General features: G+C 42.5%; 1 protein-coding gene across 1 annotated transcript; it reads right to left on the bottom strand.

Moving 5' to 3' along the window:
* Positions 1-1,472: 1,472 nt before the first annotated feature.
* On the bottom strand, positions 1,473-18,369 carry mtmr14 (myotubularin related protein 14). Its single transcript, XM_041034906.1, has 19 exons — positions 17,549-18,369; positions 16,532-16,680; positions 15,247-15,355; positions 13,563-13,638; positions 12,419-12,479; positions 12,065-12,187; positions 11,177-11,250; positions 10,514-10,584; positions 10,186-10,260; positions 9,715-9,781; positions 8,806-8,891; positions 8,347-8,423; positions 7,055-7,091; positions 6,394-6,464; positions 6,125-6,183; positions 4,948-5,080; positions 4,322-4,498; positions 3,651-3,857; positions 1,473-3,026 (listed from the first exon to the last, which is right to left on the bottom strand). The coding sequence occupies exons 1-19, from the start codon at positions 17,684-17,686 to the stop codon at positions 2,846-2,848; spliced, it is 1,971 nt and encodes a 656-aa protein (XP_040890840.1). The 5' UTR covers positions 17,687-18,369; the 3' UTR covers positions 1,473-2,845.

Genomic DNA, 18,369 nt, shown 5'->3' with positions numbered 1-18,369 from the left:
ATGAAACCAATCCAAAGTCTTCTTGAGGAAAGATATGTTAAAAAAGAGAGTTTAAAATCTGACAGGGAGAAGTGGCCATGCCTGGAATAAGAAAAAGGCCGACTAGTCTCAAACAGAGCTGGACAGAATGATCTACTGTCAGTTTGTTTGGAGCTACAAAATGCAACCATTTGGACAGTCCCTGGCAAAGACCTGATACACGTGGTCATACCAATCAAATTCTCACAAATTTCTTACTGCATCAAGAAAAAAAGTGATGAAAAGTCACATGGTTTTAAAAAAAAAAAAACAGCTCTAACCAATGTGTTTTGTGGTATTAAGAAAGCAGACTTTGGCCTCGAGTCCAGCAGAACACCGGACGCTACCAGTCAAAGACATGAACCTTAGGGAAAAACATGCTCATCTGCTTTCTTTCTGAAAGTGAGATGCAAAGACTGACTGATGTCTGTGTGTTAAGGACTGAGCTGGAGTCAACAAATCCTGACTCCTGGTCTGTCCCCAAACACACAAACGTGATATTAGTGTCAACCTTCTATTTTCACTCTCAGAGACAAAGAGAAAAAAAAGTGTATTTCCCAAAATTCCTGCTTGAATACTACCTTCAGCTACAGTCAAGGCAGAAAGGAAAATCTCTTCACGTCTCACTCCTCTGGAGGTAAATGACAACTGTGTCCGTTGACTGAAATCCCATAAGACTCGACGGCTTTAGGTTACTCTACAACAACAAAGACTTTACTTATCTGGCAACCAAGAGAGCGATCAAAGGAAAACCCCTAAAAAGCTTTATAGCAAAGCTAACGCTGCTTAAACTCTACGGTCAAAACATTCCTTAACAATCAGCAGCAGACCTCCCAGCCCAAGCTCCTAAAACCATTTCAGAAACAGAAAATACACCTGAAACTGGACCAGACAGAGCAGGGGTCTGATCCAGTGTTACTGAAGAGAACAAAGGCACGACGACAACAGTCCTGAGGTACGGCAGCCACGAAAACTGTAGTTTCAAATAAAACCTCTCAACAGAATTTCTGTCGAGAAAAATGACTTAAAAATTGTGGATCTACCAAGAGGGGTAGAAATGTCTGTCCGAGCGTGACCTGAAAGAAGGCGCGCAGGTTTCTGAACAACGTGCGTGTGTGTGGTTAACGGCTGGGCAGAAATCTCAGCATTGGCAGGAATCGAAAGGACCTCGCTTCACTGGAGTCCCGCCAGAGAGAACACCGAAAAGGGCACCGGTTCAAAGGCGTTTACCACCACAATGCTCCGTGCCTTCTATACGGACCTGTCAGTGCTACCGAACAACAAAAAAAGAAATGAGTGGATATGGACTCAAGTAGAGGATATATGGAGATAATACACTGGTGAGGTGAAAAAATATAGCTTGGATGTGTTCAGCACTTCATCTGCTTGGTTATGATCTTCAAAAAAACCGCTCTATCTGAATCCACTTGTTGTACAGGTTTGATGATCAAAGCTAAATTTATAAATCACATGAAACTTGAAAGTTATCTGGATTTAACAGGATCAGATTTTTTTTTTTTTTCAAGACTTTCCTTCTCACATGCCAAAGGTACATTTGAAGAGTTGCTGGTTGCTGTGATTATTCCTCCTGTCCACACAGGCTGTGGAGAGATTAACCTCGAAGCACAGCTACACTCTCAGGACAATCTTTGTAACTTTCCTATGTGACAGGTGTTCCCTCTTCACGCAGAGGTTGGACAGGTGTCCACAGACAAGACACCCGGGCTGGGTTGTACAGTGCACCAATGTTTACAAGTGTGCACCCTTATCCCCAGCTGTACACTTCACTTGATCTTGCCGCTCTCAGCAGCTTTCCATCCCACCCTCCAGTAAACACCTGTAACACCTCGGCCCTTGGATGTGGTCAGACTGAACAATTAACCCCCAAAGGGATTTTTGCCAAGACTGACATTTCTAATCAGGTCACAGAAATATGATGAAACACGAGGACAAACCCCCCCCAGCAATAAACCTTCCACAACGCTGAAGCCTCATGTTAGCTGAGCTTTAGAGTGAATTTCTACAGTGTAGTCGTTCTACAGAAGGATCCCAGCATGAACAGGAGTAATAGTTACAGCGACCAACAACTCTTGGTATTTCAATACTGTGTTACCAAGACTTAATTAAAAAAAAAAATCCCCATATCTAAAGCTGTAAGCTCTAAAACTGATTAGATACTCAGATTTCAATCTACCGTGTCAAATTACAAACCAAAAAAAAAAAAAGAAAAAAGCCTGGTGCCATTTCTGACAGAAGACGTGCTGTGTTTCTCTCTCCTTCAACATCCACCTGAACGAAACAGCTTTCCTGTGCTTAGATCAGCAAAGAACAGCAGCACAAAACAAGACACCTGAAAACATACTGCTTTCTGTACATGGGGAGGTCACTGCAAGGACTCCTTAGGCATTAAAAAAAAAAGACATAAAGGAAGAACAGAGGAAGGAAGAATGGTTTATATTCTGCCTGTAACAGGTACCGACCCCATGTTCTCAGCCATTTACAGCTACAAAGCCCTCTAACTCTCTAACTATCCCTTTTTGATACTGTGGCTGAAAACATTTCCCTCCCTGAATGTGACAGATGAACCCAACATGAAAGATTAAGAGTCCACAGAAAAGTTGGAGCAGCATAGAAAAAATAAAAATCCAGGGCATTTAAAATAAAATTAAAAAAAAAAAAAGAAAATATCAACCAAAAAAGAAAGTCATGCTTCACCCCCTGAATTAAACAGAGATATTTGGCACTTTATTGTACTGAGTCCAGACATGTTGAATCGGCTGTGGGTGGATGGAAGCAGAGGAAGGGTCTGAAGTCACATTGAGAGGGTTCAGACGATGCCGTTGGTGCCTCGGAGGCCGACCCCTCGGGCGAACTGCTCCAGCAGGCCGGAGATAGCGCCGGAGGGGCTGTGCGCTGAGGACTTGAGGCCCACGGTGGAGCTGTAGGCTGCCAGGAAGACTTCCCGCACTGCCTCCAGACGGGCCTGACGCTCAGAGGGGAAGGGACACCTGGAGCGGGGGGAGGGGTGGGGGGGGCAATCAAGAGGGTGCAACATGAGAGGACAGAAAGAAAACGCTTAAGCACGGAAATGGATTTTATTTTAAAAGTGCTGTAAAAAAATAATAATATGAAGAAACAGAAGAAAAAAGATTAAGCCAGGGCCTCAAGGTGTTCAAGAGCTCACACAGTCATCATCCTCATCAACTCTCTGCTTCTCTCCCTTCTCCCCAGCTCCTTTCATTCCCTCCAGATTAAGACGAATAGATATTATTTGCTTTTTTCAACTGAAAGTGATGCTGGAGGGACACACTCAATTTGACAGTCAGATCCAGCAGAAATGAAAAGGTGTCCCCTGCTGAGAGCAGAGAGTAGGAGGATGAGTCAAAGGGAGAACCCCGTGGACAATCCACCTCCATTCACTCTCCTCCTCCGTCAGCTGCTGGGACGGAGAGCAGCAACAAAAACTCCCTGACAGGAAACCATCGCTGCTGAACAATATTCATTTTAAACCACAACATACACAAAAGATGACTGCGTGGTGTTTTCAAAATGTATCCCCTCTGACGGTAATCCTGGAGACGCTCAGAGAGAACTGTTGAAAAAAAAAAAAACAACTCTGCAGGGTTACTTACATTCTCCCACCGGGTCCATCATCCCTAAAACTGAAGGGCAGGGGCGAATCATAGGCAGCAGCGACAGCAGACGAGGTGGAGGAGGCTGAGGCCAGTGGTGGGGGGAAGTGAGCGTGGTCATGGATGCTGCCGCAACCAGAAACTATCTGCCAACTCCCATACTCTGTAGAGAGGGAGGAACCTGACCGAGTGTAGTCTGCTGCTAACCTGAGAGGGACAGAGAGACAGAGACAGAGAAGGAAAGGCTAACTCAGTGTGCTGGCAAACTGGTGGACAACATAAGCCATGCAGGATACTGGCAAGGTAGTTAGTCCTAACTAGGTTAATGTTAATCATACTGCAAGAGGGTAATCAGTACTAGTAAAGCTTGTTACAGCAGTGCTAAATACCCCCATCATTTCAGGTTCACATGAAGGCAGCTGTAATGTACATACACTATATATGTTTAATGTACAAAGTATTATGAAAACATTCATATTCAGTGTCAGCGCTGAGCAGCAGAGGAAGAGAGTGGCTCACAGCTTTAGTCCACAGGCTCCGCTGGTTTGAAGTCAGAGCTAAAGCACTGTGCCTCTGGTGATCATCCAAAATTTACACTACTCAAGTGTGTGTGTGTGTGTGTGTGTGTGTAAAAATAAAGATGCCACGCAAACTTGGACTCCCTGACTCACCTTCTCCCGGGGACAGCCAACGGGCTGCTGCCAGTGCGTGTGACAGCGTGTTCTGATTGGTTGGAGGAGGAGGAGCTGGAAGACCTGGCCTCGTTAAGTGGATGGGAGAGGTGTTCGTCCAGAGGGTTCTGCTTATTCCAAACAACCATCTGAGGAGAGGAGGTGGGGCCTTTTCTCCTGAGGAGAGAGGAGAAAACATCATCGACGAAGGAGGAGGAGGAGGAGTATCTGTGGCACTAACAGTCTGTGATGAAAGACTACTGAATGACTGATGTTGATATTGTGTGATGATGAAACAAAAGAAAGGAAAACAGCTGACTGTTTTGGATCATCACGTCACTCGACATCTGACAGTTAACTAAAATTATTGGGCTGTGGCCACGTTCAGACTCTCAGTGTAGAGGACAGAGGACGGAATTCAATACTAACCTTCATCATGGTTAACACTGTTCGCATTATTATGAAAAGAGATTTAATTAACCAAATAGTAAATACACACAGCGGTGCAGTGGAATTCCCTTATGAGGCTGGACTGTCAGAACATCTAGCGAGGAGGAGATATAGATATAAATATGTATGACCTGAATTTAACGTGTGTGTATTTGTTTTTTTCCTGTGATACTGACCAGCTGGAGGCCTGGGGTTGGCTGGAGAACAGGTCCACAGTGTCATTGGTGAGGCTGGAGGCGCCGCCCACCTCCTCAGTAATGAGGGAAAACTCGCTGCTCAGACTGGTCACGCTGCCACGATCCCTCGATTCTGTATGCAACCAGACAGGAGAGGCCTGTTAGTCCAGGTTTCAGGTTTTTATTGCTAAATTAACACAGATATTTATTACAGACCGTTTCAGATTTTTAAAATGGTTCTCAATATAAATCTCTGTCAAATGCTCTTTCCTGTTATGTGTAAGGGTTATGAATACTGAATGGTCCTCCATCATTTCCAGCATAGACCTGCTACATAACAGAAACTGCGACACAGAGCGGTGTACTGACGATTCTCCTGAAGACTCCGCTGAGGCTTAAAAGCCTACAGACATTGAGGTTTGTGACGCAAGATGTTTTGAATCCAAGCCTTTGCAATTTTCTAACGAGATGAAAGCGTTGTGTTATCACCCAGAGTCTCATTGCTTTGTTTCTGCCCAAACACCGTGTGCTCACAGTACTCACAACCTTTGTGATTGCTCATTGCATCAGACAAGAAGCAACTGGCAGGAGCTCCCCGTGCTCCCGCAAGTACGTCACCAAAACAAGAAACTTTCTAAAATGCGACGCAGAGTTGGGCTGAGATAAAAAAATATAATGACACGTTTAACACTTTTCCTGCACAAGTTTATGAGTTTCGTTATAATAAATGAATGCAGGTCAGAAGGAAAACATGGGGAATATGTCTGAAATAGCACCAGTAACTGCTTCCATGAAACATCCTGATTTAACACTCTCATTAAAAATTCAATGAAAAGATTATGAGAATAAATTAAAAATCACCCCAGACTCTACTGAGGACATATCCTGACATGTGTTTATACTTATCTTTTTTTTAACAACATAGTTCATTAAAATCAAAGTAGCATCGCAAAATAGGACGTTTGCAATCAATAACACAAAGAAATATTAAAGGCCTGTTCATGGTTGCAGCTTGTCCTTTGACAGAGACATTATGTGGAGGTTTCCTGAATGAAAACGGAGGAAACAGCACTACTTTAATTAAACATAGTGTTAATAAATTCATTAAATCAGCTCCGTCCGTCAAAGACCTAGAGGCCGGTGTGGAGGGATGCATGTACGAAACACACTGACTTACTTAGCTGGCAGAGGTCTTCCACAGTGAAATCACTGTCTTTGAAGTGGGAGTTCTTCCTTCTGAAAGAAAAAGATGATATGATGAAATAACATCTGATAGATCAGAAGAAAAGAAGGAATACTGGATTCACAACGATGAAATTTGCAAAAAGGAAGCTGGTCATTCACAGCGTGAGTAAAAAACTCTGACAACAGACAACTTCAACAGACAGAAAGAGAAAAAGATGACAGACACACACACAACATAATTACTTAAATGAAGGGACACACCTCTGTTTCTTAACGGCAGAGAACTTCTCTGAGACAATGTGCTTCAAAAAATTGAAGCAAAAAAAGAAAATCTGCGGGAGAAAGAACAATGTTTAAATCAGAGGAGGAAACACAGCACCGTTCATTTCATTTCACTCGTCTGTGAGCGCAGGTGAACACAGAAACACACACTACACGGGCCACATGATTCAGACCACTGACACCAATCAGCCTCTTAATCTGCACTGACAATTCAGAGCACAACTGATACCAGATTGGTTAAGGCCATTATCTATGTTTAAGACAATGACATAGTGGGTTTCATTGGTTTAAATTAAAAAAAATATTATATGGGGAAAAAACCAAGAGGCTGCACTTTTTAGAAAAAAAAACAGTCCTTATTTAGTTTGAAATTTCAAACTGAGAATTCTAATAGTTTTTCGATTCCATTTGTTTCCTCAGATGCTTTTGTCATTTCATCACAGCTTCTCAGAACAAATCGGTGTTTCATTTCTGCTGCTTTCATCTGGAAACCTCACTGCTGCAAATCTGTTTTAATCTGAAAGAAACATTGCATTTAAACTACTGGATTATGATCTGATGCATGTAACACTGTCTTCCTGTTGATCTACTTGCTATCATCATGATGGACAAAATAAACTTCAGCTGGAGACACACTTACCTCCTCCCCTTTGGAGAGTCGATCTGGCAGCATGTGACTGGAAACAGATACAGAAAAACGTACTTCATCACACACCAGCTGACACTCACAACGATTCCACAAAGGGCCGTGTAGTTCACGCAAAGACACGTTACAAAATCTCTGAACCTGAATCCAATCCTACAAATGCCATTTTTGTATTGTGGAGGAAAAATATACAGTTGAGAAATGGCTGACAGAGACATCCGTCATATCCAGGATAAATAAAGCATTGTTTCCGCTGGAGAAAATTTCAAATGGAATTTTCCAATGTATTTAGGAGCATTAACAAAATTCTATTCACCTCAGTTGTATTGGGGGCAGCAGCAGCACAGCATATAAAAGAATCTGGCTGGATACCACGAGATGAGACAAGCATGTCAACACTACTTGTTCAGAAAAAGTACAAACACTATGCTCTCTTGAGAGACACAGTGATTACAGCTGTTCGGGTGCTGCTGACAGTGTCCAAATATGATTCAGCTGAATCACTTCACCTGATGAGAAGCTACAGGACCTCTGGGTGCTCACTCCGTCTCTCTGCATTATCTCCTTCCTCACTGATCTCTCTCTCACTCCCTCCTTAACACACCCCCGTTGGTCTTTTCTGTAGTTGTGAGGACACTCGCTGATGTAGCACATTCCCTAACCTAAACCTAATTCTAACCTGGACCTTAAAACTGAGTCTTAACCCTCAAAAAGCCCTTTGAACTGGTGAGGGGCTGCGATGGTTTCAAAACAAACTCCACACGACCACAGAAACACACATGTACACATGCACACACACACACTCTTGGGTTTCTCCTTTCATAATTACCAGCACGATCTCTCCAATGTGAGCTCATCAGAGGTGGAACAAGCCCCTTCAGTGCCAGCTAGCCCATGTAATTATACATCAGCAGGTTTGTCCAAGTCCCCTTGGGACACTGGCCAAGCAAAGGAAGTGTGTGTGTGTGTGTGCATGTGTGTGTAAGAGAGAGAAAATGTGGACAGTGGGAGGATAAAAGATGTGGTCAGGAGCAAAGCTACAGTCTTACTACTTGTCTCATCTCATGTTGTCCTGGCCTTCCTCTCCCACTGCTCCCAGTGCTTCATTAACCAGTCACTTTTCAATTATGCGTCACATACAAACACAGACGCCACAAAAGCAGGACGGCACCGAGAAGCTGCAAATGCACCTCTAAAGTATTTATGCCAGCTCTTGCCCTGTGAGATGTGGATCACAGGGAAGTCATGAAATTATGATAGTGATGATGTTAAATAATTATTTTTACCCGAAGAGGAACCAGTCGTAGCTGATGGTCAGATACAGGATCTCGGCCGGCTCCAGGCTGGCGTGCACTGCGCCATCCTGTGACGAGACGTGACAAAAGTGAGTCCCGTGATCAAATCATCCACAGCATGTCATGCAGCTCTGGACACCTACTACACATTTCTTATTCTGTTTGACAAGCACTCCGTGAGTGTACTCTGTCATTCCATGAAAAGCCTCCAGTATACACCATGTCAGCCAAGAGGGTAATTAAAGCACACCTTTGAAATGGTAAATTCAATTTATGTGGAGAGGTATGAATGAGAGGGGGTGCTGGGGCCGAAGCAGATGGATTCAGCGTGGGATTACTGAAGTCACTAATGAATGTTGGATGGGGCCAAACGAGCTTCTGGGTGACACCAGGGGAGAATAAAGGAGATTTAAAAAGAAAGGGAAAGAAGGAGAAGAGGTGAGAACTTACTGCCCACAGGGAGAGCCTGAGGAGGGACACGAACAGAGGAGTCCGGTCCCAGCCTGATATGCAGTGCACCAGGAGGCCACTCTCATCTGGAACAACACACACACAATCACTTTCAACACCACTCTAAATGGATCATTATAGCATTATGAATAAACTAGACACACTCACGGAGAACTTTATCAGGAACACCACACTAACCCTGGGTAGTTCCTCCCTTGTCTTTCAAAATTGAGAAATGTTGTGGGGATTTTTTTTTTTTATGTGTCCAAATGCCTTATACGTCTTCCTCATTTTTATTCTTGCTTTTGTAAACGCTGAAACACCAGAAAACCCCGGTTTGATCTCGAGTCATGATGACAGTTGAATATGTGAATGGATAATGAATAAAGAAACATCCCCGCTGTAACGACCAGTTTGAATTTACAGCCTATGACCGAATTAGTCGTTAAGTAGTTAAAGTAGTTCAACTTGTGGTCCAGCTTGACGTATCGCTGCCCTACTGACCTGATCAGTAAACTAGGCTAATAAATGAAATTGGAGGAGGACACGAGGGAGCAAGGCTTTGCTAATCGGATATTCACAACTTCAAATCACCAAAACAACACCAAAGTGCGCGGAAGTATTTCGGGTTCTTCACCGTAGATGGCAAATTACCATAGCAAAGATGAGTCTGTTTGCCAACCTCATAAAACGGTCAATTCAGGATTTCCGCAAGGGTGCGTGTGATGTAAATTTTATCATCTGCCCGAAGTGCACACACTGTGTGGACTGTGTGTCCTCATGGAGCCCTAAACCCTGCGTGGACTGACTGCACGGTGAGCTAACCAACTATACATGCTGTAGGCAAGTAAACTGAAGGGTTTGGATCCAACTCCCACAAACACAACCACCACCACCACCACCACCTACCATCATTGTTGATGATGTGGAGGAGCAGCTTCAGGTAGTTCTGGGTCTGCTCCACCAGGTCCCACGACTGATCCACACACACACACACACACACACACATCAAACACACACATACACATAAGAGTCAATACACTGCTGGTATAACTGAGGAATGACAGCACTGAAGAGTGAGATGTTCAAATGTTCCATATCTATGTTTTTATGGTTGCACCTGCATTTTACACACATTTCAACAAGATCCAGCCTCAGATATTCAGTGTTTTTGGATTCTAAAGTAATGTTTGGATTCACAGTGTGAGTCACTGTGGTTACACTGTGACTATTACTGTATGCTAGTGGTTATGAACGATGACCAAAGCACTTTGCAGGTTGGACAACAGATGGCACTGACACGCCACAAATATTAGAGAGAAACACTGTGCAGCTGGCAGAATGTGTACTGAGTGAAGAAGTTAAAGAAGATGTAGTAACCTGGTATTGACTCCAGTCAATATTCAAGTTCTGAGTAAAGCACAGAGGGATTGTCAAAGGAGCATCCACATAGTCCTGTCAGAGGACACACAGGGACATCAGATTAATACAGGGCCAAGCTGCCTTATAGTGATGTCAATAATGAATCAATTATCAATTACTCACAGTTCATAAGTATAATAAAATTACCTTCCAGTTAACTGACTCTTGACAATGAGTCTGACTATCAATTAATCAATTGATGGCTGAACTAATTATCAATGTATTAATCATTTAATTAATTTGCATGTCTGCTGCCATATGATCAGAGACTGAACAGACTCTGTACCTGATTCCAGTTGAACACCAGACCCTCGGCTGTGTAATCTCTGTCTTTATAGTCCTTAAAAAACTCACACCCTGAATAAAGCCAAGAGAAAGATCATGTGTTATCATATGGTCACACATTAAACTGACAGAAAATGATAAGAAATGTTTAAGAACATCTGTGGAGGACTTCTTTCCCCTAACGTGTCTATGGAAGATTTAAAGTCACTTCTATAAAGATGACAATGATGGATGCACAGTTTCGAAAGTATTCTTTAAATCATTTTTTTTAGTGATGTATTCGAGCAGTCAAAGCTACTGATGTTTTGTGGAATGAACTTCTAAGAAATGATTTGTCAATAAAAGCTATTCCTGTCTTTTTACTAGTTGTTCTTCATTTGTTGCAGGGTCTGTTCTAAGAAGCAGGGAAGATGCCTGATACCAGTGTAGATATTAAAGAGTTGAGTGTTTAAAAATACTAATGATATAACAATAATGATATTTTACCTGATATTATACCTCATATAGATCTTTGGCACTGACGTATTGCAATTTCCTCTAACTCATCTGCAGATATATAAGCTGATACAGATGTATCTGCAACATGCTGCCAATAAATAGTACAATTACTCTGACTAGCTCTGACTAGCTTCAGTGACTGAAGACGTGAGTTGTAGGTGTTTACCTGGATAAGGCACAGAGAGCAAGGTGAAGTCTGCATAGCGTTGGGCCTTGTCCGCCTTCTCAGAGGATGTCACGCTGCACAGACAGAGACAAAGAACCGGGTGAGATCAGTTGTACACAACATTTTTAGCCAACACAGGGGCCATTCTACACAGATGAATATCTAAACTCTTTGCAAATCCGTGATTCTTGGTCATAGGTCTTCTAGGGTCTCTTTTTTTTCAGGCCATGGCTCACATGAGCAGATGTTTTCTTGAGAAAAGCTCAACCTCAACCTCTGGTTTCAAATTTAACTCCAGGTTTCCTCACTCCTGACTCAAGTTTGCCTGCTTTTTGTGATGATGTATTCAATATGGGCAAAAACAATCAAATGATTTGTGTTTTATTAGTTAACATAGATAGTGCTTGTTCATAATTGTAACTCAGATAAGACATATTTATGCATACATGCAGGTAAATCCAATGGTTTCACTTCCTTCTTCTAGCCACAGTAGTTTCCTGCCTTTTTAACATCTTATTCTGACTCATTCCCTCCATCTTTCTTTAGTCTTGGCATGTAATGTGCTCTTTGATTATTCACTGTGCATTTTCAGTCAACCTGTACTTAAGCATACCCCAAAATATCACCAGTACCATCTGTTCTTCCACATGTAGTCCAGTGGATCCGCCACTAAAATACACAGAATGATGTGATCGAGCCTTACACACACACACAAGCCTCAGCACACCTCTCACATCAACCGTCACAACTCAACTGACGGCAGCAATCTGAAGCAATAAGCAAAATCCCTGAGTCACTGGTCAGATGCTTTCCATGTGGTTCCTTCCTGCAAAGTCCAGTGTAAACAGTGACCTAAATAACAGCCAGAGTGTGAATGCTGTTCCTTACTTCAGGCCAAATTTAACCTTCTTGTTCTCCACCATCAGGTCACAGATGTAGCGAACCGAGAGGTAACGTAGCAGCTTAATGTCGTGGCCTCGAACCTTGTCGAAGAGCTGGGAGTCTCCGTTCCTGAGGACGAGGGGACAGAGAGGAGGACAGAGTGCGCGTGAGGGACAAGAATAAAAGTGGAGGAGAATTTAGACGAGAAAGGAAACGGTAGGTACTCTGGTAGGAGTTCACTTTTTTAACACTTCCACTGAGGTCGTTCACTGTTGTCGTGTTATGGACATGAAAAGCGATTAATGTCACACAGTGATTTGGCTCAGACGGACGCTAATCTGGTTAAAGTGATTTGATTACCTGACTGCACTGTCATCCTCTGGAACCTCCTCTGTCTCCGTCCACGTGTCATCACTGCCCCCTAAAAAAAAGGACACAGCCATACCAGATGGACATGAGGTAAACTTCCACTAGATATAAAAACACATGAAAGACATGAAGGCCAACATCAAACAACATACACCAGACTTCAGAGAAAAGAAATTCACATTCATAGTGACTCATCCAGATCTGCACTATAACGGAATGGGTTCACGCCCCATCCCTCCACCAAGTTTGGAACAAATCAGCTCTGTACTTCCTGTGCTGACAAACAAGCAGACACGAGTGAAAGCAGCCTGCTTGGTGGAGGTAAAGACTCATTTGCTAACTTTCACAAACCTGTTTTAGTGCATGTCAAGTATTTTAGAAATGAGGAACATCAAGAGAGGGCTTTTATCCTTCTGATCATTGCTCTGCTTGATGTGAGTCAATTACTAAAGGAGTGACGGGAACGGATGGCCCTTCCTTCAAGGCTGTGAAGCCTGAGAATAAGGAGCTGAACGTTTAGAGCGATCAGAGAGAATCACAACCAGCGGGAAGAGAATTTGGCTTAAACCCAAACAGAAACATGGATGCTCACTGTTGTATGCTTTCCTTAAAAATACTGTGCCTTGGCCTAAACTTTACTGAAGTGTAGTCTGATTTCAACGAGCATTTGTAATAATAATAATAATAATAATAATAATGAGAAAGGCTGTAAGTTCAGCTATTTTTATACATATTTTTGTGCATAAGAAACCTGTTTCCATCGGTGGATGGAAACGTATGTTCATTTCTATTTTATACAAATTCTGTTCAAATTTAGCCACATTTGGATGGAAACTTCTGGATGGAGACAAATGTCTTTATATTTGTAGTAATTGGTGACTTGGTGATTCTGAATGAAGCCACGCTCCATCTATTTAGAGGAACTTTAGGTCCTAGTAGGAAAAGTTTGACAGCTGTCTGCAAACCGCTGCAGCCACTCACGGATCAGAGTGGCTGCACATACAGAACTGAAACCTGCCATGGAAAAATAAGTCGGCCACAACTTCCTGTTTTGGCTGAAGTTTGTGTGTGTGTGTGTGTGTGTGTGTGTGTGTGTGTGTGTGTGTGTGTGTGTGTGTGTGTGTGTGCGTTGTACCTGAGAAGATGTAGTTGTAGCCCGTGCGTCCATACAACTCCCCCCAGCCTGCCAGAGTGGACGATCTGCAAATATGCTACAATGAGGAACAAAAAAAATACAAGATCAGACAGTGTGGTTTTACTGCTCATACCCACATGAAATAATTCATAGTCTGTCACCTGTCCAACCACAACATGAAAGTAGGAAGTGGGGGGGGGACACTGAAAATTGGAAAATTTCCTTCTAAGACGAGGCGACTCTTTGAGGTATTTCTTATTATAGCTTCATAACCAGCCGGTGTTACAGCGTGAGTACAGGTTCATAACAAATGTACTTATCTCCACATCTGAACTAGAATATGATTTATCTTACAGAGCAAGTAAGACTACATGTGTTAAATTCACATTTTCTGTAGCCAGGATCAGATTTATGGAAAACATTTATTTTAAGTATCACAGAAAAAGTTGCTTTGCATGAAATGCAAGACTGTGATTGCAGACAGAAGTGAACACAAAACAAACCAATTCAACTCACAAGATATTTTCATTTGCGGGGTTAAATAAGGAATCCCAAACTTCTCTCTGACTTAAATCCACCTTGTCTTTGGACTCACAGGGTTGTTCAAGTGACTGTGTGCATTTGTTGTACACATGCTCCATTAATATTCAACACAAACACATTTCTTGTTGGGCTGAATATGGTGGAGCTGCTCTGGAGTATTTTTAGTATTTTCAGTTCAGTTTGCTCTTCTAGTTCAAACACAGCAACCAAAGCCACATGGGCTGGTTGTTGTGTGGGGTTTTGAAGTCGTCTCCTCCAGTGTCCCACAGTGTTTTGGATTTTAAAAGTTTCTGGGGACAGGAAGTGAAGGAAGAGAAAAAGTGGGGGGTGATGTGAAAGGCAGGTCCCTGGCTAAAATCAAATAGGGGACGCTGTGATTACATTGTAAACTTCTCATTTTCAGGCTACAGCCAAAGGGTTTTTTTATTATCTATGAATGTGTTGATCATTTTCTGAATAAATCATTTAGTTCATAGAATACCACTAAGTAGTAAAAGAAAAAAAATCCAATTTCCCAAAGTCAAAGTAAGTATGCTGCTTGCTTTGTCTGACCGACACTCTAAAATCCAAAGAAACTACTGAATATCACTGGAGACTAAGAAAACCAGTAAAAATGGAAGATGTGGGTCTAGGCATTTTTATTTTTAGAAACTTGACTTCAATGTTCAACTGAATATGGAACATTTTCAAATATTTTTTTCACTTATTTATTCAATTAATTGTTCAGTCAGCTCTACCCTATTCCATCCTGGCATCGAGAATTCTGTAAAAAAATGTCAGAATAAAATGGTGATTTTTGGGTGTTATGTTTTGTGCAGCCTGGAATGTTTTGCACAGTAGATCATATGTGTACCTGCAAATTTGGATTTTCTTTTTTATATTCTTCTAAGTAATATTGGATAAGGATGAAGCCCTGTGACAGACTGGTGACCTGTCCAGGGAGCAGGCGCCTCTCATCGAATGTCAGTAAAACTCCAAATGACAAAGTATAACAAAAAAGAAAAATGTTAAGAACCATTACAGAGTGAGGACTTCACCACAGTGTAATGAAACTTGTCAGACTGTGTAAGCAGAAAGTTGACTAGAAGTGAAACTGAAACTGAGGACAGAGTGCGGACTTTACAGTTGTTTACAGCAGTACCTTGCCGTTATAGAGGATGACGGGGCAGATGAACCTCCCTCTGCAGCGAGCCAGCTTACTCCTGTTCACCAGGTCTTGCAGCTTACTGATCTGTACTGTGCTCTCAAACCTGTACACACAAAAAACCAACAGTATCCATTAGACTCCACTAAAATCTGATTTAGCACATACATATACAGACAATGTAATTACAAAGCACAATCAACAATTAGTGTTAACAACACACTGTAGCGACAGCTGAAATAACACCGCCTCCAAATAATCAACTGTTCTTAACAACAATTGTTCTGATGTAGGCTCCAGTTAAGTGGGACATTAAGCCTCAGCCACAAATCATTACTTTACAACCATTAACCATTTCATTACATTCATCAAGGTATTTTTCTGATGCTAATCTGGCCAAACAGACTTGAAACGATCAACTCAGGAGAAGAGGAACACGTACAGTGAACTGACAACAGCCAGGAAGAGATTAAGTGACTGAATGAGAATGAATGATACACATCAATCAGTCAATGGCAGGTGATAATGCAGGCTCTTTACCCTTTACCCTTTTTAAATCATTATTCACTGCATCATGTGAACTCATCAAATAAAAGCCCTGCAAACAATTATTTTTATTATCACTTCATCTGTTTGATTATTTCTGAAACCAATGGATGGTTTAGTCTACAAAATTTCAAAAAATAGTTTGAAAAAATAAATAAATAAATAAACAAACATCACAGAATAAAGATTGAAGGTTGGTTATATGAAGGTGTGTTGAAGAAACTTTCCAACTGAGATTCTGTAATAACATTAATACCAGGGTGACTATCATAACTATCCTATCACCCAGAATAATATTAATATGCCTGAGCGTACACATCCATTGTGGGTACTGCTGCAAATCAATAGGTGGGAAATTTGCCAGCCAGTACATTACATGAAGGCTTTTGATGTTTTGGTTCTGTAGTACAGCACATCTTCTATTTCCAGCACAACAATGGAAAACAGTCAAACTGCATTAATCAGCAGTGGGAAATAAGGATTTATTGAGTCATCGCAAATTGTTTCCCATTTCCGGCAACAATGTGAGCTCATGTGACAGGACAGTCACTTCACCGCTCTGCTGTCTTGATGTGATCCCAGGGGCTGGAAATGGAGGCTGACCTTTGCTCCCTGCACCACAGTAAGGTGTGCATGATAAGAGGAGTGACCCAAACAAACAAGGAGTAATTGGTAACTGAGTGGACTGGACTTTGTATCGGAAAATGGTGAACTGGCTGAGTAGCGGGAGAGGTACCTGTCGCTCTCGACGTCTGTGCATTCGTACTCCAGGAAAACGATCTGCCGGGGGTAATGGCCACATACTTCTCCATTTGTGTTATGGATGATACTGTACTTGTAATCTCTGGCAAATAACTCCAGACAACGCTTCTCTATTTCCTCCACCTGAAGAAAAACAAAAACATGAGTGGCTTAAAAACAACTAAAAAACAACCAACTGGAGAATGATGGAGCTGGGGAATAGGGTCATTTCATTTTATTTTGTTCTAAACAAGACAGCCAAAAACATTTAAAGATACTCAGAATGTTGTGGTCAACTGGGTATGGAGTCCAAATTCATCATTGTTTGCATCATTACTTCAGACATTGATAACTGGCAAATATCTAGGAATTTATATGGAAGCTATTTCCACAAATTAAAGCTGCATAACTTAGAATTCAAGATAATTGTCACTTTTACACTGGTAGCTTGATGACCCATTTATTACAATGACCCAATAGGATGTTGACAGTCATCAGTCATAGATCCACTTAGCCCCTCTAAACGTCATACACACAGGTTGCTATTTATGTGTGATATGGTGGCATACTTAGATGCAGACTCCACCCTAAACCAGTAAAGTGAGTTCATGGCCTTTTCCATTCATTACGTTCAGGAAAAATTCAATACACAAACAGAATCGCATTCATTTCAGATATGAATGCACATTGTGAGTACAGTAAAAGGAAGTAGCACTAACATGCACCAAAATAACCCAGAGTGTTTGGTAGAAAGCAGTGTTTGTATATAAAAACACTATAGATTTATGTAAATAAGTGCTGCTTGATGGAGCTGAAACAGACGAAGTGAGCTCTGGTTCCTTATGGTTCCTAAAAAGTCATTAATAGGGACCTACACTGTATGTTGTTTTATTGATGTATAAGAAAACTTTAAATGCCTTGAATCTGTAAGCCAGTCCGGCGTACCGCTCACAAGACAGAATGACAGGTTGTCAAGCAGCTAAAGCACACCGAATGATGACCCCTGTCTTACCCGTGGAGTGACTTCCTTTGCTCTGTACTGCGTCTTGGAAAACAAATCTATCAACTCCGCTATTTCCTCGCTCTTTCTGACCGACAGCCCGGACGCCGTGAAGCCGCCGGCCGCGGAGGAGGAGGCGGCGGCCATCATAGCGACTCGACCCGCGGCGGTGGCCTCTAGCCGAACTCGACCTCCTTCAAACACCGCAGAGCCTTGTCCTTTGGATCGGGAAGACCGACCAGGCCATCCCTTCCCAGCCAGCTTCTTCCTGACTGCCCGCTTGAGGGGGCCGGAGCCGGGGACTCTTCCTGAATTCAGGGCACCGGCGAGCTGCTCCCCTCTCAGAACAGAAGCCGTTAGCCAGTCCGAGCTGCCAGCCACTCACACCGGGGCGGCTGCTGAAAGCGGAGTTAGCACGACTAGCTAATGGACTAGCTCAGCTTCCCAGGCGTTTGTTGTCGCTTCCACTTATCCCAGATCCACGAAAACTCATTCGACACAATTTCAGACCCTTGTAGTCCTCCACCACATCACCACTGTTTCGCTTGCGTTTCTGACATAAGGGGAAGTGTTGGCCGGCTCTCCGCACCAGCTGACCGAACTCCAGTCAGCTGTAGTCAGGAAATCTCCAGGATCCTTCCCGGCCTGCTCACGTTTCTTCAATGTCACGTCTTCATGTCTCCTTGGTAACCACGACCATAACAATAAAGGGATTAAAGTTATACAGAAGTCAGTCCTGTATCTGCAGGATCTTAACGCTGCATGCGTGTGTGTTGTTGTTGCGAATGAAAGCCCCAGCTGTGGAGAGCTGTGTTGCAATCTGCCCACTACAG

This window comes from Toxotes jaculatrix, chromosome 3 (genome assembly GCF_017976425.1).
Source record: "Toxotes jaculatrix isolate fToxJac2 chromosome 3, fToxJac2.pri, whole genome shotgun sequence".
Taxonomy (NCBI): domain Eukaryota; kingdom Metazoa; phylum Chordata; class Actinopteri; family Toxotidae; genus Toxotes; species Toxotes jaculatrix.
Note: the sequence above shows the minus strand (reverse complement) of the source record. Positions and strands in the feature narration are given on the sequence as shown.